This window comes from Cibotium barometz, chromosome 22, assembly GCF_041138505.1.
Source record: "Cibotium barometz isolate CiBa-2024 chromosome 22, ASM4113850v1, whole genome shotgun sequence".
Taxonomy (NCBI): domain Eukaryota; kingdom Viridiplantae; phylum Streptophyta; class Polypodiopsida; order Cyatheales; family Cibotiaceae; genus Cibotium; species Cibotium barometz.
In genome coordinates, this window is record NC_141067.1 from 971,648 (window position 1) to 992,654 (window position 21,007).

The window sequence follows — 21,007 nt, forward strand, 5'->3', positions numbered from 1 at the left end:
ATTTTCTTATAAGGTGAATGTGGGCATGTTCTTGGATTCATCTAGGTATATCTTTATGTTGTATTGGTGGACACGCAAATTTCACATTGTGAAGTTTTCATCCAAGTTGCATTATGTTAATTCTTTCTGAGTCTACCCTACATCTCCAAAGCTTTGATAGAAACTCAATACACAAACCTTTGTACGAATGTATGCTCTTATGTGTGGGTGTGCGCGTGGGGTGTGTGTGTGGGAGCAAATTTTGATACCAAGTTCTACACTCACTATTGGGCACTGATGACGTTAGTGGGGATGTCGTAGTATCTAGTCCAAAATCTACACCCACTATCGGGCATTGATGATGTTATTGGGGATGTCATAGTATCTAGTCCATACTATGCATGAATCATGATAGTCCATACTATGCATGAATCATGATGGAGTTGATGGTTTATTGTCTTGTGGATGAATACCATGAGGTTATAATTTGTATAAGGTGAATTTGGATTCATTTAGGCATATATATATATTTGATACCTTTGTTGTGCTATATAAGTGATTCTCCCAAAAGGTCTCAGAAATACGTCCCTTGTAATTCAATCAGGTTGCGTACTTATGGGAAGTTGTCCAGCCGAATCCCGGAGACAGATTTCTTAGCCTTTTGCCACCATGGCATATTTATGAGCGCTCGGTAGAGTACTTCTCCTTATCACGTGGGAGTGAGCAAGTCTATACAAATATCAAGAGTCTAAAGGTAACTCCTAAATGTCAAGGGCTTGTTGGTATCCAGTAATTTTTCTTGGATATGCTTTGTTTTCTTAATATTTGTGACCACAAAATTTAACGATTCTTTATATGTAAATGTTCTGGTTAGTTCTACTAGTTATAAAACTTTACTTCGTAAAAAAATTATTTTCTTTGAAATGTCTTTTAAAAAAAAATGTTATGGACATATGCTAGTTCTTTTTTAACTGTTTCCGAGTGAGAGATTTGCAACTGCACTCTGATTAATAAAAGTGCAATTTTTTTTCAATCTGGCTTGATTCTAGTGCAGGAGGATCTGAAGCGCTACCCGCCTCACTACATGGTTTCGGTGCCAATAGTATTTGATAGTCTTCGTAGGTGAGAACTTAATCAAGTTTCTTTTTCTTTAGTTTGTCCTCTCAAGATCAAACAGAAGGTACCTCAACAGCAACCTCTTCCTTTTGAATTTCAAACTCTATGCACAGGATAGTTTTGATTTATTTAAAAACCTGAACAGCACTTACAATCATTTTCAAAGCAGTACCTTGTGCCATTGAGTGTCTTTTTGGTGCTGTTGATTGTATCTGTCTTTACCCCTCTGAAAGAACCACTAACGTATGGCTTGTCTTTGCATTGCAGTGGGGTCCAAAGACAACTTTCAAGTGCCTCAAATTTTAGGAGATTGATTGCCTCAGCATTGATTGGCACAAGTATGATATACATGAATCTGAAAAGGCTGTATGAGGTGCGTAAAGTAAATTTTATATCTTTTGTCACTTCCATAGTGTGGAAGGGAGGGTGTTGGGGGGAGCATAAGCTTGTGCATTATATGCATAACCTTGCTAAAACCAAGGTCGTCATGCAGATGGCTTTATTGCCAGAGAGTTGATCCATCATCAATGTCCATTGCAATAATCTCCCATGGCTGTGAGAGAGACAGAAATGGCTGAATCACACTGGGTGTGTGATACCCTGGTACATACATCCTTGCATGCAAGGTCAAAAGAAATGTCTCTCAATAGCATGTGTTGTAGCCATGCTACCTCCATGTTTGGCATAAGGAGGTGCATGATACTCCTCAATAGCCTTCTTTTCATCATTGCCTCTCAAATAGAGTAGGACTAATTCTGCTATCCCCTTCTATATGGCTGTTCACATGGGTGTGAAAGTTTCATTCAGATGATAAGATTATCTTCTCTCTGAGAAGTTGTAGGACATGTCTCCGAGGTCGACTTAAGAGTGCATGGGCAACTACATTTTTCTTTTTATAAATAAATAAATTCTGAAAATCAAGGAAGTTTGCCCACCTCACATGTTTCTCTGACAACTTTGTTTGTTAAGAAAGTGCTGCAAATTCATAAGATGTGTTTTCACTGCAAATTTAGAGCCTAAAAAATAAGTTTTGTGTGTGAGTTACGACCGAAAACTATTTCTAGTAGATTCCCAAAAAAATTGATGCACCCTTTTAGTAGCTTACTCTTATATCCAAGTGCATGGTTCTCTTGATGCAACCTTGTAGTAGCTTACTCTTATATGCAAGTGCATGGTTCTTTTGTTCAAAAATTCGTGCCAATGCAATCCCCACAAGTCTCAAGCATGAACAACTTCTAAAGATCCAGAATAACCATGTTCGAACTGCCACAGCCAGATGATAATAAGACTCCCTTGTCAGCTATACACCTTCCTGTGTGTGTAGTCATCATGATGTTGATGCTGCGGAAAAACTGGTGAGGAACATGATAATTGATGTATTAACCTCGACCATGTTAGAACAGGTTAAGCTAAAGGAGGTAAGACAACCTCCAAGCAATGCTTATCTGTATCCAAGAAGAGATCTAATCTCTTGTGTTCAATATGTATACAAAAGAGAACTCTCCATTAACTGTTGCCAATCTTGGCCTCAATTCTGGGAAAAATGACTTCCTGCTTACTATACAAAAGGTGAAATGCAGAAAATGCCCAAGTTGATGAAAATGCCGAGGTTTCTCCAAATGCTGAATGAAGATGTGCTATTTTCCCACCTTCAATCACACGCTTCAAAGTTTTGGGGCTACTTGATTGTCAAAGGAGGAACGATGATTGATGATGAAATTGGGAGAGGGGGGCTCTATTTATAGGCCCATTAGGCTCTTGGACTTCAACATGCTGGATGTTTGGTCCGCCCGGCTGGTTGGCTTGCTGCTTGACCCGGCTGGCTTGCTGCTCGACCTATGGCACGTGGCTGCTTATAGCACTCACCACTCCCACCTCCAGAGCAGACCTGTTCGGGTCCCAACATGGCTGTATGACATTTGCACCGATCACCGTCTTGAGACTTGGACCACACAAAGGTGGACCTTGTAGTACAACCACCCATGGGGAATGGTGTACTATGAAGCAATGCCATGCAAGCACCTACTCCAATAGGCTTTCAAATCTGGATTCTTGACATACAAATCATTCATGGGTAGCAATTATCCGCTCTTATTGATCTCTAGAGACTGCATCGGCTGCTATCTCCTCTTAAAGGCATCGGCAACCACATTCTTCTTCCCAGGCAGGTATTCAATTTGAAAGATAAATCGTGAGAGAAAACGCCACCAGCAAAACTGATGAGGGGACAAATTGTGGTGGGATTGTGTGGCTATATATGTGTCACTGGTAAACCATGCTTGGTGCAGATTTGAAATTCAGTACCAATAAGGTAGTACTGTCACTTTTGAAGGGCGTTCAGAACCACAAGAAGTTCTTGGTCATAGGTGGAGTAAGGTAATGTGGAGTTTCCAACTCTCATAGATAGCTATATTTCCATGATTGATGTCTATGCTGCAACACCTTGTGTTAGTCCTTACTCTTGCTGAAGGGATGCTGTCTAGTTATTGCATTGTTTAGATCACTTAAGTGAAAACTGGAAGTGAGCTAAGGGTATCAAAACTGAACTTCCCCCAAACTCAACTGTGTTCTAGTGACTCTATGGGCTGATCCCTGATGAGGCAACTGACACAAGTGGAGTGCTAGAATAGAGAAAATCGTAGCATCTGATATCAACTATAAATAGTGCTAAATAAAGAGATTACAACATTGGAAGACTTAAACACACAACAAAAGCAGTGCATTGTCCTACTCACTAATCCCTGTATTAAATCTGAGCACAAAAGCTCTATGTACCAAAGATTATGCAATGGTTATGATTGTAAATTTGTCAAAAGGTGACCAAGTGCAAATAACGCCCAAGTTGATGATGAGGTTTCCCCAAATGCTGGTTGAAGGTCTGCTGCTGCCCCGCGTTCAAACACTCTCTTCAGAGCTCTTAGCCAAAAGAACTTTCCTTTGCACTTTTGATTAGATTTCCTATTGGTGGTGTTAAGGCAAGAAGATTCTTGTCTCGACCCAAACACAGTAGTAAGCAAGTAAGGCAAGGTAGAACAGTTTCAAGGATTAGTTATGGATTGTGGAAGCAAGTCCATAATGCCGTGAAAGATCATGAGGCAGATGGGGAAGCACAAAATGTGAAGGCAGAGGTGTGGAGGTCTCTTGATCAACTCTTCATGTTCTGTGACAATGTAACATGGACAAAGAGTGATTACAAGAACTTTGAAGAGGCAATTAAACATTTTGGGAAGTCAATGAAAGACGCGTGGACAGCCTGCAATATAACACACTACATGGTAAAGTGATGTCTTCTTCTTTTACTTAAGTGTGATCCTCTTTTCTTTTATAACTTACTATGCATTCTTATGTCTCTGTGAAAACAACACCCATGTGGATGATGTGGGATTTGAGGGGCATTGACACTAAGGCGGTGGAAAAGGTGTCTATGGTTTCTTGTTATTGCAAATGAGTGAAGGCACTAAGAGTGCTGGGAATAGCATGAATCATGTTTTCCATCACTATCCTTAATGCATATTGATTGAATTGTAAAATGTATTTTCTATCATATTGAATAATTTGTTGAGTGACTTTTTGTATTCTGCAGGGCAAGGCCTTGAATAAAGTAAGAGTCCAAACTACGCAAATCAAAGCTGCTATGGAGTGGCTTGTTGCAAGGATCGGTGCAGCATTGCTATATCCTTTGCACATATTAGCGCACTTACTTGTCTACAGGAAGATACTGTCTGCCATTGGAATAAAAAAGGTTAGAATCACCGATCAACATCTTCCAAGTTTTCTCATTGTGCTAGAATCTTGCAGAAATACTAGTTCGGATGTTTTCCTTGGTATTGAAGGTGCATGGAGCTCCTGATAAAAACAACTGAAAATGCGCTTTATGTGATTAAACACATCTGCTCTTGTCAGGCAGGAATAAGTGGGGGTGGGAGCCTTCCATCACATGTTGATAAGTTTTTTGAGGCAAGTACTGATAGTCTCTTGTTTGTTGTATGATAATTTACACCCTTTCACATAATGCTGGATCGAAGACTCTATTTTAAAGAGAGGGAGTTATGATTGCAGGCTGTTGGAATCACTTTACTGAATGGATATGGTTTAACAGAGAGCTCGCCTGTTGTAGCTAGTCGAAATGCGGAGAATAATGCAAGTCCCTTTTTGCCTTGGATTCAATCATCATGTTCTATCATATCTAAAATACTCTGTGAAATCCAGTTCTTGTAGTTATCTAGTTGTTGAAGCTTGTGGACTAAAATCACAGTTTGATCAGGGTTTAGGCTCTGTAGGATCTCAAACCACTCCCCCCTCCCCTGGTGTGGACGAGGCACAGTTGCTAGGTGCTTGTCTGGGACAGCTCTTTTACCTAGGGTGAAGTTCTCAGTAATATCTTTCAAACTGGTTAAAAGGAGTGGAGCAGGTCAAACTTTCTTACAAGTCTAGTAGGACCTATATGTGAAATTACCCCTAATATAAACGAGAGGTCGAGCTGACCGTTCTTGAATTATCTCGAAGGAGGAAGGGAGACAGCAGGATGGGAGAGCATTGGGTTTTGTGCAGCTGAGATCAAATTGAAGAGATGAAGTTACAATTGATAGGTTTAAAGTTCAAAAAATACAGCCCACATTAGATAATTATGACATCCTGACACTACAGGATCTATGATTTGCGTTTGGCATAGTTGTCAGGCCTGGTGCTGATTTGCGGGTGCCTAGGCACTGCTACGTGTCTCTACACTGAGATATTCATGTATAAAGATTTGACAGCAATGCCCATGAGTGTGAGGAAAGAGGGGCTCAAAAAGGTTCAAGAGGCTACAGAAGTGGACAGACATGGTTGAGTGATCATCTAGTGGATGAACAAAGCGCAAACGAAACCCAACGCCCCACGCCCCCGCTCCCCTTCCCCCTTCCCAAAAACAAGAAAAACTTACTGTTTGGACTTTGTAGGCAGTTCCAACAAGCAAGGTGATCTGTCTCCATTGTTTTACGAAAGTCCTTTCTTCTCCCTTGGGAATGCGACAAATAAGCCCATTTGAGAGCATGAAAGGCATCTCTTGTGTATCCCAAATCTCTTGTAAAGCCCTGAATTGTCTGTTTCAAATGAAGACCAAATGATCAACAATAGGGTAGGAGTAGAGCCGTCCTTCCCTAGACACCTGCTTTTTTACAAGGCATGAATATTTCTTTTACGCTTCAATGAAGCGAAAATTGTCTGACGGATGCCTGCATCTCTAGCATAATGGAATGGGTGACATGGCTGCAGATCTTCTCCTGGCTCTGTCTCCAACTGCTGAGCAAGACGTCTGTGCTGTGTGTCTTAGCTCCTGAGTAATAAATGTTATCCTGGTTCATGAGAAGTTGTGAATAGTAGTTGGTTACAAGCTGTCTCATGGTGGGTGGATCACAAAGAGGTACACCTTGTTCATTCAGATGGCGTCTCACACCCGTTCTGCCATGGTGTGGCCCTAGAATGGAAAAAAAAGTGCTTGCTCATTCTGCGCAGCATGATTTTTTTACTCTATGTGGCTTTCCAATAGCCGATCCGTCTTATCTCTAACAAGGCCTAGTTTGTGACATACCAGAAGTCTTTATGCCTTAATCAGAGCCCTTAAGCACCCTATAGGAACCTCAATGCAAAACACATGAAAGAGAGATAGAGAGAGAAAGACTGGTTTTCAATATATGTATTATGTACGTGAAAATGTTACATACATGCTTGGCCAATGGCTTTCCAAAATAAGACTACCTATGACCAATGTCCTAGAGGGAGAGAGATACCTATGCTGAATTGTGGCTTAGGCTTATATAGGCCCCTAAAAGACCCCTCCTACTGACCTACTGCTGGCCAGAAACGAGGACAAGTATGCAACATTTAATGCTGGCCGACTTCATGATGGTGCTGCTGTCCTGCTGGCCGACTTCATAAATGTGCAAGTAGATCTTTGTCTGAGCCTGTATGATGCCCTAAACTATCCTTGAACTAATTCCTAAATCAGGGATTAGATAGAGGATTAGATATGGCCATGTGTGTGCATGTGACATAGTTTCTCACTGGTTTAAGGATCTCTCCCCGTGAAGTGATGCAAGCGTCGAAGTGTCCTTTCCTGATGCATGTTTTTCTGTATGTTTGTCCCTGGGAGAGTGACCATATCCATGCTTGAGGGTGAAATCCAAAGAAGCCCAAATCTCTGCTATATAGCACAAGGCTGTCTCATTCAATAAATATGCTTCCGGACTTGCATTAAGGGGGTGGAACCACTTTGCCTAAGGGATGATGGGAGCTCTGACGGTGGGCCAATAACAGAGCATGCGATTGGTTTCAATGTAGTGGAAAGCTTTGTAGAAACAAGGAGGCAGAGCGTTTTTCAAATTTGTTACCCAAATCCAATTTCTAAAGGCTTGCTGGGAGACCTAGTGATGGAACAAATGATCGATTGGAGCTGCTTCTTTTTCTGGCTGAGTCCTACAAGGTGGAAGCTCCCATTGTAAGGCTCGCTTCAACACTGGATTCTACTGAAAGTGGAGTAGTCTTGCTACCCAAGGATCATGAGGGATGAATGCAGGCCCCCTTGGTGTGATGTCAAAGACAGAAGTTCTCATCCTCTTGTTTGACGAAGTCCAAAAGTGCAGCGGTTTAGCTACTAGGAAGAGGAGAATGACTAGCAGGGGGTGGGGGCTTAGATTTCCTCTTGATCACTGGTATTCACACCTTTAGAAGGTGGGCTTTCTTCGTGCTTTGGCTCAGAAGGGAAAGTTGGAGGCCTGGCCTGAATGTAGCTCTTCTACACGCACATGCTTGACAAGCAGAGACCAAGGGAAACTCTACAAGAACAATCTATGAATTCATTGGTGAAAGCATAGACTCTTAACTCTTAAAGCCATCCAGCCACCTAAAATAGTGGTAAAGACAAAATGCGTGATTGACATGTGTACATTTATTGGATGTGAACATTTTTTCAAACATATTGTTTTTTTATTTGGCAGGTTCTTGGAACCGTTGGTAAAATTCTTAGTAAAACTGAAATCAAAATTGTGGATGTAAACTCAGGGGAAACCCTACCAGCTGGTGAAAAAGGCCTCATAAAAATTCGGGGGCCACAAGTTATGAAGGGATATTATAAGGTATCGGTTAGTGTTGATCGGAGTTAATTTTGAAACTTATCAATGTAGTTGCACTGAATCTTTCATTTGTATTTCTATTGGTTTGCAGAATGAGGATGCTACAAGAAAGGCCATTGATGCAAGTGGTTGGTTGGATACAGGGGACCTAGGATGGCTATCCCCTGAGATCAAAACAGGTGCAGCTCACCTTTGTGGTGGAAACTTGGTACTAGATGGTCGTGCAAAAGACACCATTGTCTTAACAACAGGTGGGAACCCTTGTAATTTTATTTATTTTTCCCAACAAAATATCCTTCCATTAATAACTGAAACCATCTGCTGGTGAGCAGATTACAACTGGAGGTGAAAAGAACAAAGAAGGGGGAGGGGCTCTCTACATTGCTGGCGGAGGGAGAATTCATTGGTGGGGGTGGGAGGAAGAGCCACACCAGGGCTGATAATTCCAAACAATAATGCTGTCGCCTCAAGTGAGGAAGAGCCCCAGGGTCCAAGTGCAGTGAAAATCTGTGTGACGCTCCTGCATAACCTGAGAATTGTTATGGAGGTGCTCCTATTGGCCCTGGAGGGTGTGAACGATGTCTGTGCAGATTAAAGGATGGTCTCTGCCGGAGGGGTGACCATGTCCCTAATGGCCTCACTAGAGCACACATGCCAGATATGCTAGGCTGTGATGCAGTTGATGAGCTCCAAATGCTAGTCTGTGGGAGGTAAGAGGGGTCAATGGTGCTGCTAAAACCTTGGCTATGGGTAAGGTGGTGATGCGTTAATGTGCCAGCTGCATTTCCCGAGTCTACTGCCAAATGATGTGCTCCATGAAGAGACTTGGAGATCTTTGCAAATGTCAAGGCATGGACTGCTCCAGAAATAGCATACAGCATAATCTCTCAGATTGCCTTCATAAAACATCCGGGCTGGTGGACTAGCCCTTCAGGTCTCTCACCTTTGTATTTCCATTGTGCCAGTTCCAGCGCTGTGTATTGGTCGTTGGACCCCAGGTTCTATCCCAGAGATGGGAGATCTGCAGTAGAATAACCGCATGGTATATATGGAGAGCTTGATGGAGTGAAGCCATTGAAGGCACCCTCACCCTGCCATCGGAGTCTATCCGGAGCATCTGCCTCGATATCATTCATACCCTCCGAGCTCAGTGGGGGCAGCTTCAGGGCGGCTCAGACTGCATGAGGATTTGTTGGGAGGCCTTCCTCAGGATTTGGTGGCGCGGTCCCTTTCTTAGAGATAGTGGTAGGGAGCCCACTTGGCATTACAAACCACCTGTGTGGATATTTCCCCCTCCCCCCCGCATTGTATGAGATAGCCTTCTCCTCCTAGAGCGGCCAGCCAGAGGAGTGCATCCTCCCTTTTGTTTATCTTGACTGGCGTTTCCCATTGGAGATGGATTTGTACTTACCATTATGGATGTTTTTCTCAGTTACTAATAGAAGGATCCCTTTCCCAAGAAAAAAAAAAGAAAAATAGGGGAAAAAGGTGATATACCATATGGTGGACAAGAGAACTTGGTTGGCCACTACGGTCTACCACACGGCGAGCCAATGACAATCTGAGCTTCAATAAAGAAGCTTTCTCCAAATGCTCAGGAGGGGCATTTTGCTTCTTTGGGGTGATGCAGATGCCCACTTGGCATCCAAGGTATGGAGCGTGGTGCCTCTGGGCATCCATTGGAAGGTATCAACTGCTCGTAGTGGGAGAGGGTGCCACCGAAGCCATATGACTTGTGCGAGTGGATGAGTGTGCCGGAGGCGAGGCAAAACACCTTTACTGCTGCGGCGAAGCGCATTCCCTTCTGAACTGGAAATTTAGGCTGCAGTGTCATCTGCAAACTCTGCATTGAGGAGCTTCTAGGGGGTGCTGATAGGTACATTCAGCCCCTGAAGTCTCGTGTCCTGTGAGTGCTAAAAAACGCTCATGGCCTCTGCAAGGAAGAGGAAGAGAAGTGGCAGCCTTGGGTGGGAGATAGGGGAGCATGCCCTCTCATCACTTGAATGTGGTCGGACAAGTGGAAAGAAAATTTTTTTACGTGTTCTACCAGCAATGTACAAATAGGTGGACATATTGCGTGAAGTGAATGACACTTGTCTCATTCGAATACCGGCCACTGTCACAACCATCATGTTGAAAAATAGGTAGAGGGAGAGGAGACACACACAGAGGAGCAAACCCTAATGTATATTGCAAACCCTAACCATAGAGGGAAGCCATCTCCCTTCTCACACAATGCATAAAGCCATAATCCATAATACACACAACACACTATGAGTTGTGTCCACACACATCTAACCCTAGATAATGTCCACACACTATGACCAGCTGGACACGGTCATTTATGTCTCACACATGTACCTACCTAACAAATGTCTACAGAACATCCCAACGGTCTATGAAACCATAAGTAATACAATGGTACCACGGATGTACTGACCCATTGAAGAACTGAAAAGGAATTTAAAAAATGGAAGAAAACACCAATGTGTGTATAGAAGACGCGCCCACTCAATCTTTTTCTTGGAGAATGGCTATTTGCAGATCGGGTAACACAACGGCCCTCATGTGTTGCCAAATCCTTTAACAAGCTTGCTTGATCATGAAGCGTGTAAAGGTGGGTTTGCTGAGAAAAGTTGGCAATAGAAGTTAGTGGCGATGGCGGCGCGATCCTGGGGGGATCCAATGCTACCACCCTATCCGGGATGGCAGGTAGTGAACTCATGTCTCTACGGTGTTGTGGGCTACTTGAAGCGAAGACCTGTCCCAAGCCATGGAGTCCATAAAAATGCTTGTACATTGCATGGGTACTCCATCCTTTGAGCCTCAATGGCCTCAAGAGTGGAACGGGCAGCCTCCATCTTATGAGCACCCACCCATCTGTTGTCTTGAGCTTGCTCCTCCAGATGCTAAAGAGAGGCAAGGCTACCGTGTAGGTTCCTCTCATGCTTTGTTTCCCCCCCCCCCCCCCCCCCCCCCCCCCCTTGATTGGCCTTATGTCCAAGATCCTCTGGTAGTTACATTTTTCACCGCCAGACACTTTTTTTATCCGTGCGTTAGCGATGCTGCCAAGGAAGCACCATGCGGGGTTTTGAACCTAGGATCTCGTGGTCCTAGACAAACATCTCTACCACTTGAGCTATCGCCGCATTGGCACTCCTCTCATGCTCTTGGAAGGTCTTTAGTTGATCTTGAGCTGTGGGCTAGAGAAAGAAGCTAATGTCTTGGAGAGAGTCTATCGCTAATGTCTTGGAGAGAGTCTATCGCTAGGAATGACAAAGATGGAGCAAACTTGGTGAACCTCAAGACGTAACACTTGGTGCACCTGAATCCAAAAATCTGTTCAGTCTATTGCTTCTTTGAGAGCATAGAAATTGAGGTGGCCAAATGCAGACCTCCCAATAGAAAGCACTAAACATTGGGCCATGCCATGCACGATGGCACAAGCATCCGTCAGCCGGGGGGAGTAGTTGGCTGTTGACATGAAAATTCCGCCTTGGTTGCCCAAGGGGCGGAATCATTGTAACAGAAAAACCTGTTTCTAGCTTTCGAAACCTCGAAACTTCGAAACAGTTTTTAAAAACCTTGAAACCTCTCAAGTACGGCAATTTCACCAAAATTTTAGGTTTTGTTCCCTTCCCCTCCCTGGCCCTGCCCGTCCCTTTTTTTAAATGGGATTTTTTATATTTGTTTTTCTTCCATATCCTTCTCATCACCTTCCTTCCCTCTTCTTCTCTTGCCTCCCTCCTTCCTCTCCTGCTTATGAAATCCCTCCAATCTGCTATGGGCTCTCTCTTGCAAAAAGATGGTCTCTCCAAGGCCTGCATCCAAGGTGCACGTGGCATAGAATCTGAAACCGATCCCCTCAAGTGGGAATAGACTCCGTTGGACACCCACACGCGTAATAGCACAACTTAATATCACAATTTGAAATGGACAACTTAATAACAACTGAAAATTGAAATGAAATGAAATGTTGATAGATGGACGCCAGCACTGGGGCCAGAACGGGCCGACCCCCCCCTCAATATATGATATATTATTGGGAGTATTTAACAAATACAATGCTCCATGGGTTCAAAGAACCAGATGATGTCCATGTACAACTGAGATGAACACAGTACCAAACAAAAGGCTCAAAGTAGATGTTCGAAGGAGAGTGACCACTTGAGTGGTCTAGTCTCTACCGTCCTGTGCTTTCACTGGAATCCGCGGAGCGCGCCCCACTGGTGTTCTAGGACCACGCACAAACAGGCGCTCCCGTACTAACGCCGGGCTCTCTCGATCTCGGCAACTTTGGACCGTGGTTCTCCAAAAGCTTGGACTACCCGGCACCGAACGGGTGTTAGCAGTAGAGAGAATCCTTTATCATATTTACAACAAAGTTCTTTACTTAAATCTGAACTCACTTTCTTCCAGCTCGCAAATGGAAGACAAATACCCGAGGTGTCTACGTGCAGCTACTAGAGGTGGACACCAGGGCATAGCAGCCTGTCGAGGAGGAGGAGGAGCTGCCTGTGTAGAAGGTGTAGCCACCTAGGAGGTGCAGAGCTGCCTGTGTAGAAGGTGTAGCCACCTAGGAGGTGCAGAGCTGCCTGTAGCCGCCTATGGAAGGGAGGTGCAACCGCCTGCAAAGGAGCACAGCCGCCTGCTGTGGAGGAGAAGGAAGCGTAGCCGCTTGCTGTGGAGGAGAAGGAAGCGTAGCCGCGTGCTGTGGAGGATGAGGAGGGCAGCCTGCTGTGGGAGGCGCTACCGCCTGGAAAGTGCGGATGTTGCCTGCTGTCTGCTGCAGCTGCTTGTAGGTGGCGCAGCCACCGGCGCAGTTGCCTGAAGGAGGCGCAGCCGCCTGAGGAGATGGTGAAACTGCCTGGCTGCAGGAGCACAGCTGCCTGCTATGGTCACCTGCAGAGGAGAGGGCAGCCTGCTGGAGAACAAACACAGCCGCCAACTGAAGAGGTGGAGGTAGCGCAGCCTGAAGAGAGTAGTAACCGCCTGGCTGGAGCCGCCTAGTGGTGCAGCCGCCTGAGAGCCAACGAGCAGGAGATGATCGCCGGCTCTATGCCTTTACGGGTGGGGTGGTCGCTCTCTTTTGTAGATATTGGAGAGGAGTTACACGACCACAGCTGGCCGGCTCCCCAAGCTTGCATGGGGGCGGCCAGCTTCAAGGTGTGGTGTGGGTAGGTGGCCATGCACCCACCCCGACACACTTAAGGGGTTAAGTGTGGGATTTCCCTCCCCACCTTGGCCCACACGTGGGTACCCACTTTTTAATTGAATGTGAACTTACCACCTTATAAAATGAAAGTTTAGAAATAAAGCTATTAAACCAACAAGTAAAATACACTTACCACGTGTTCACACGCAACAAAACTCGTCAGAAGACAGAGCAAACTTCACCACTCACTGGCAGGCGTCCCCGCTGAGTAAGTGTGTCACGACCCTGTGTTTTTCTCTGGACAGTATGCAGGTGTGCATGGGGACATGATGGATAGTGTGAATGGTATCAGGTTGGAGTCAAAAAGTAAGCCTATGTGTGGACAACCCCAAGTGTGAAGGGGCCCAAGTGATTAAAGTCTTCTCTCATAACCCATGGGGACAAAGGGTTTTAGAGGGGACAAAGGTTTAAAAGCCTGTAAAAAAGAACCCCTTTTAGGGGATAATCGTGGCCTTTATGCTTTTCTTAGAGGGAGTCGAGCTACAGTTCCAGTCGCATGTGCTTTTTGGGAGAAATCAGGGCTGGCGAGCTATGCTTCCAGGCGTGCTTCAGGGCTGCGCTTTAGGCTGATCGTGGGGAGAAGGTTGGCACACAGGCGACTATAGCAAAGAGGTGTGCTTTTCTCTTTTAGAGGGGCTGGCGGCTGGACTGGAGTTACTCGCAGGTGCTGGAGATTGTGGGAAAGCAAGCGGGTTAGTTGAGCAGCAACACTGGCTGGTTTTTCTCTCTCTAAGCACACAGTCGGGCAGCAAGGCTTGCTTGGTCTTTACTTGTGCTCAGGCAGCTGCAGCAGAAACGCACAGTGGATAGAGAGCAAGGCTGGACTGTACGTTGATTAGGTAGGGGCTGCACAGCAGGTGTTTTTCCTCCTTGCAGCAGGCTGGCGCACAGGGGCTACATCTGCACGCTTTCTTTCTCTCTCTAGGCGGCTGGCTGGGCTGCAGAAAAGTACAGCTTTGGATTCCACGTGGTTAGGACTGCTGGTCGACAGGATTGTTCACTCTCTTGTGGAGGGTGGCAAGTTGCAAGAGAAACAGTAGAGGGAGGCCTGAAGCTGTGGCACATGCTCTTTTCTCTCTCTCTCTCTCTCGCTTGGTGCACAGGAGGGCTAGACTGCAGGCGCTCAGGGTTGCGTGCTCTTCTCCTAGGAGGACAGGGGCTTGTTTTTCATGAACATAGACATCATGATGATGGTGTTCAACTGATGGAACTTTCAGCTTCTCTATGCTTTGGTTCGGGATTGTTTTGGGACTGTTTATGGGCTGTTTTTGTTTGGCTGCAAACTCAGCTATGTGCTTGGGTTTTTGGCTGCAAGTACAGGTCATTTGGTTATGTTTCTTGGCATGGGAGTGATGCAAGCTCGCATGGCTGCGTGCTCATGGAGCAGATTGTTTTCTTTCTGCTAGAAAGGAACAGAGGGACCTACAGCTATGGGCATCTCTATGTTGCCAGATGTTTCATGACGAAACAGGTAACTTGATGTATGCTGTTGTTGGCACTGTTGTTGAATGGTGCCATGAATGTTTCTGTATGGAAACAGGACAGAAGTTTCAAAGGGAAACAGGCCTAAGGGTTTCATGTGGAAACAGGTCGTAGGTTTCTCGAGGAAACATGTTTTGGGGTTTCTCCAAGAGATAGGTCACATGTAGGCAGAGGGTACAGGAATGGACACATGTTTGGTACAGCCTTGCTACTGATTGGGCAGGGGACAGGGAATCCATGACAGAGATGGATAGTACCCTTGGAAGGTAGAGAGGGTTGGTACAGGTGTGTCAACTGTATGGTATGCTGTGCTGTGATACGAGTTCTCTTTTGAGAGACAGTTTGGGAGTCTGTGTGGTGATGCAGAAGCACTGGATGTGTCAGGGTGTGATGCTGTTCATAGTGTGAGAGGCTATGGATGGTTGTGGCAGCCCTGATCATGGGAGAAAGCTTCTGTATGCAGACTCAATGTGAGAGAGTCTTTTGATGCGAACAATGGTTGGACTTGTTTGTGGATGCCGAGTGGACAAGAAGCCATGATGCAGGTTCTTTGCAGGTTTCAGGGGTTCTACTGTGACGGCTGAGTTTCCAGCCTTATTGTAATCAAAGCTCTTTTAATCAATTAAAGAAATACCGCAAGGGGCGCCACTGCGATTTGGGGCCAATCGGTGTCCGTGTACTATTTGCAGGAGCACTCTAGCTCCCCATGTTTGTTTTCCTTTTCTAGGTCTTCAATGGTGTTGAAGTGTTTTATGTGCGAGTGTTTGTTTCACCGCCCGTCAGATTTCTGAAGGCCGGTTTCAAGGTTCCGTTGCCGGAACAATCGCCAACTTTCCTAAGGGGGCGAGCTCGTGGTTGTCTCACGAGAGTCACATCAAAAGCTTCAACATGAGGAAAGTGAAAAGGAAGTGCAGGACACAGTACAGGATTTTGTGTCTTTGCCTATATGAGGTGAAGAGCAAGAGCTGAAGATGAAGCTTAGGAGAAAAGACACCAAGGACCAAAAGTAGTGGGCCAGGAACAAGAAGCAGTTGAAGTGTTTTGGTGTAGGAGATGTGTTGAAGGCTATCGCTTTCGACAGTTTGTCACCGGTGGTATCTTCATAGAGGCTTCATGGGTTCGGAAGATAGTTTCTTTCTATGTTTAGCAGTGCTGATCTACTATGCTTCATCGAGGACTTGTGCTTACCACTTGGGTGGAGTGCAAGCAAGTTTTGGGTGCCTGAGGATGTATCAGATGAGGCTCAGATGGAAGTGGAGGAACTTGATGAGGTTCTTATTCCTGAGCATATACTGCACATAAGGAAAGAAAGGTACAGGGTAAGGTTTCCCGTCGCTATCCTGTGAAGTTCAAGAGCTGTTCACTGATGGATACGAAGTGGATGGAGGAGGTTCACTGATGGATGCGAAGTGGATGGAGGAGGGTGACTTAGCAGATTCACCTCAGGAGTTGCAGCTTTATCTTGATGCCTATGAGTTGGAGTCGACTCTTGTTACGGCTCATTCAGGTTTAGCAGAGCATAGGTCTGGAGCATTGCCTGATGCTCAAGAGGGGGGTAGCACCCCCGCTCCCTTGTTACAGACAGGCTCAGTTATCATCTAGGAGTCGCTTGGTGACATCTTTGTATTCACCCGAAGGTACTGAGGCTGACAGTACATCTGCTTATGGGACTTCTATGATATTGTGTTCTAGACACATGAGATGATGGTTGAGTATGGTTCACAGTCGCGCGCACCTTGAACTATAACTGCAACTATGGATAACTCTATGGAGGGCATAAGTCTTGCGAGCAGTCCTAAAGTTGGTTTGGCTCATGGATATATGGATCGAACTCTGTTTGTGCATGTATGCATACACTTTTTGAGGTAGAGGTATTTTTGTATTCTGGTGCCATTGGATCCTGGTACCATTGAGAATACATTGGGAAATACTCTGCATTGTGTCATGTGTTGCATGTATGTTGGTATGATACATCAAGTGCTTTATTATGTTCATGGATGCACAATTGGGTGTGACTCCTGCGGGATGGCCATGAGTGGATGTAGTGTTTGGATGCATTGAGTGCTTTCATATGCTCATGTTTTACCTTCAGTCGTGGGTCCTGCAGGATGTCCATCTGCACGCTTTCTTTCTCTCTCTAGGCGGCTGGCTGGGCTGCAGAAAAGTACAGCTTTGGATTCCACGTGGTGAGGACTGCTGACCGACAGGATTGTTCACTCTCTTGTGGAGGGTGGCAAGTTGCAGGAGAAACAGTAGAGGGAGGGCTAAAGCTGTGGTACATGCTCTTTTCTCTCTCTCTCTCGCTTGGTGCACAGGAGGGCTAGATTGCAGGCGCTCAGGGTTGCGTGCTCTTCTCCTAGGAGGACAGGGGCTGGTTTTTCATGAACATAGACATCATGATGATGGTGTTCAACTGATGGAACTTTCAGCTTCTCTATGCTTTGGTTCGGGACTGTTTTGGGATTGTTTATGGGCTGTTTTTGTTTGGCTGCAAACTCAGCTATGTGCTTGGGTTTTTGGCTGCAAGTACAGGTCATTTGGTTATGTTTCTTGGCATGGGAGTGATGCAAGCTCGCATGGCTGCGTGCTCATGGAGCAGATTGTTTTCTTTCTGCTAGAAAGGAACAGAGGGACCTACAGCTATGGGCATCTCTTTGTTGCCAGATGTTTCATGACGAAACAGGTAACTTGATGTATGCTGTTGTTGGCACTGTTGTTGAATGGTGCCATGAATGTTTCTGTATGGAAACAGGACAGAAGTTTCAAAGGGAAACAGGCCTAAGGGTTTCATGTGGAAACAGGTCGTAGGTTTCTCGAGGAAACATGTTTTTGGGTTTCTCCAGGAGATGGGTCACATGCAGGCAGAGGGTACAGGAATGGACACATGTTTGGTACAGCCTTGCTACTGATTGGGCAAGGGACAGGGAATCCATGACAGAGATGGATAGTACCCTTGGAAGGTAGAGAGGGTTGTTACAGGTGTGTCAACTGTATGGTATGCTGTGCTGTGATACGAGTTCTCTTTTGAGAGACAGTTTGGGAGTCTGTGTGGTGATGCAGAAGCACTGGATGTGTCAGGGTGGATGCTGTTCATAGTGTGAGAGGCTATGGATGGTTGTGGCAGCCCTGATCATGGGAGAAAGCTTCTGTATGCAGACTCAATGTGAGAGAGTCTTTTGATGCGAACAATGGCTGGACTTGTTTGTGGATGCCGAGTGGACAAGAAGCCATGATGCAGGTTCTTTGCAGGCTTCAGGGGTTCTACTGTGACGGTTGAGTTTCCAGCCTTATTGTAATCAAAGCTCTTTTAATCAATTAAAGAAATACCGCAAGGGGCGCCACTGCGATTTGGGGCCAATCGGTGTCCGTATACTGTTTGCAGGAGCACTCTAGCTCCCCATGTTTGTTTTCCTTTTCTAGGTCTTCAATGGCGTTGAAGTGTTTTATGTGCGAGTGTTTGTTTCACCGCCCGTCAGATTTCTGAAGGCCGATTTCAAAGTGGCACGTGAAGCAAGCAAACACAAGAATACAAGTCATGCAAAAACAGTTTCAAACATGCAAAACATGAGTGCATGTGCAAATAGTATCATGGACATATCTCCCGTTCATGGAACAAGTACAAAACATCTGTCGGGCACAAAAATGGCACGACATAAAACATAAATCCTGGTCTTCCTATGGAGTGACAGTCCCTAGGTAAAACACAGTTCCAGGCACGAGCCTCCCTATGGAGTGACAATGCCATAGGCAAGACACGGCACAAATACTGGCCCTTCCATGGCGTGACAATCCCATGGATAGAACATAGTCCAGGGCATACACGGGTGGCACCAGTCTGGCTCCCGTCCATGTTAAGCAAAAATACTGGCCTCTTCACATGAGACACCGGCCTGGCCTCAAGTGAATGAGACACAAAACTAGAGATGGACCAAATGGTTGGCCAATTGGTGATATCCCCCCGGGCTTCTAAAGAGTTGTCCTCAACTGAAAAGCCTCAAGATATGCCTGCAACAACTGTGGGTAGTGAACAAAATAATCCTCATTTACCCACTTTGCATCAATAGGCAAATAATTTTTGAACTTCACAAGGTATCTCCTGGAAAGCTTTCCTGCAGGTAGCTTTCGCTCCTTGTGAAAGACAATCTGTTTTGGCTGGAGGATGTCCTCAAGCTCATCAATCTCTGGCGGATCTTCTGTGACTGGCTCGTCAGGATCTGGTCCCACATATTTCCGAAAAAGACTCACATGAAATGCGTTGTGAATCTTCCAATGACTAGGTAAAGCAAGCCTGTATGACACTTCATTGATCTTTTGAATCACCTTGAAGTGTCCATAATAGCGAGGAGAAAGCTTAGGATATGATCCTTCTTGTCTGGCCTCTTTCGAAGCCTAGCCTTCTCAAATTTCAGGAAAACCCAATCACCTTCTTTGACTTGCATGTCCCTTCTATGCTTGTCTGCAGCCATTTTATGCTTATCTTGAGACCTTGCAATGGCTGTCCGTACCTGAGCAAAGGCTACATCCAAGTCACGAACATATTCATCAGCTGCAAAAATCTCATCCTTTGTACGAAGGATGGGTGGCAATACCACTTTGCCATAAATAGTGTCAAACGGAGCCTTTCCCGTGGAGGCATGGATCGTATTATTGTAGGCAAACTCAACAAGTGGAAGATACTTCTCCCATGCAGTCTTTTGATCTGCCACATAACACTTCAACAAATCCAACACGGTTGAATTTGCAGCTTCATTTTGGCCATCCGTTTGGGGATGATAAGTTGATGAAAACTCAAGTTTAGTACCCATATTATCAAATAAAGCCCTCCAAAAGAGGTTCGTAGTCTTGGGATCTCTATCCCCAACAATGGATTTAGGCATACCATGATGTTTGAAAATGTTAGCAAGAAAAAGCTTTACCATATGATCAACTTTAATGGTTTTCTTGACGGGCAAGAAATGAGCTCGCTTGCTAAACCTGTCCACAATGGTCCAAATAGCATCATTTCCATGCTGGGATCTAGGCAAGTCCCATAGTAATACTTTCCCAAGGTTGCGAGGGAATAGGCAATGGCTGAAGCAAACCTGGAGGTTTTTGCCTGTCAAATTTCACCTTTTGGCAAGTAATACATGCACGTACATAAGCCTCAATGTCGTTACGCATGCTTGGCCAAAAGAAATCAATCTCAATCATGCCTGTAGTGGGCATGATACCTCTATGACCAGCATAATGTGGAGCGTGACATTCTCCTTTGGACGCAAATCCTTCACGACACAGGCAATTATCCTTCATAAGATAACCCTCCTTGATAACATAAGAGGCATGTGAGTGACCAGCCATCAAATCAGTCCATATATGGCAAAAATCAGCATCCAAATGATACAAATCTCGCATAGAAAATAAGTCTCCATGAGAGGCCACTGAGACTGCAGCCACATGAGGCCTCCTGGATAATGCATCTGCCACCACATTTTTCTTTCCCGGAGTATGCACAATGTGAAAATGAAACATGGAAAGAAAGTTTGCCATTCTCATCTGCTTCTCCGAAAGTTTTGTTTGAGATAGAAAATATCTCAAGCTTTGATGATCTGTCTTGACTACAAATTCAGCCCCAAAAGATAATGTTTCCATATCTTTAAAGCATGAATTACAGCCAAGAGCTCTTTCTCATAGATATCCATATGAAGCTCAGCATCATGCAAACGACGGCTCTCGTGTGCAACTGCATGCCCTTCTTGATTTAGGACAGCCCCTATACAATGGCCACAAGCATCACATTCTACTACGAATGACGTTTGCAAGTCAGGAACTATCAATATAGGTCCATATATGATAGCATGCTTGAGTTGCAAGAAAGCATCCTGTTCTTTTGAACTCCATTTGAAAGTGGTTTTCTTCTTTGTGAGATCATGTAGAGGGGTGGCTATCATGGCAAAATGCCTTATGAAACGCCTATAATATGAACATAATCCCAGAAAACTACGTACTTGATGTACGTTTTGCAATTCTGGCCAATTCCGAATGGTCTCTATCTTTGTAGGATCCATTGTTACTCCATTCTTGGATACAATGTGACCCAAATAATGTATCTCTGAAAGGAAGAACT

General features: G+C 45.1%; 1 protein-coding gene across 4 annotated transcripts in view; it reads left to right on the top strand.

The window, feature by feature from the left end:
- LOC147626142 (long-chain-fatty-acid--[acyl-carrier-protein] ligase AEE15, chloroplastic-like) overlaps window positions 1-21,007 on the top strand; it is a 130,546-nt gene that overhangs the window by 68,871 nt on the left and 40,668 nt on the right. For all 4 annotated transcript variants that reach the window (XR_015268557.1, XM_086816249.1, XM_086816250.1 and 1 more), the window contains 8 exons: window positions 584-733; window positions 1,034-1,101; window positions 1,363-1,468; window positions 4,679-4,837; window positions 4,999-5,052; window positions 5,155-5,235; window positions 8,073-8,210; window positions 8,299-8,458. Coding sequence is in view for 3 of the 4 variants with exons in the window: in XM_086816249.1 (XP_086672375.1) it covers window positions 584-733; window positions 1,034-1,101; window positions 1,363-1,468; window positions 4,679-4,837; window positions 4,999-5,052; window positions 5,155-5,235; window positions 8,073-8,210; window positions 8,299-8,458 (916 nt within the window). In the remaining variant the exon portion in view is untranslated. The remainder of the gene's footprint in view (window positions 1-583; window positions 734-1,033; window positions 1,102-1,362; window positions 1,469-4,678; window positions 4,838-4,998; window positions 5,053-5,154; window positions 5,236-8,072; window positions 8,211-8,298; window positions 8,459-21,007) is intronic.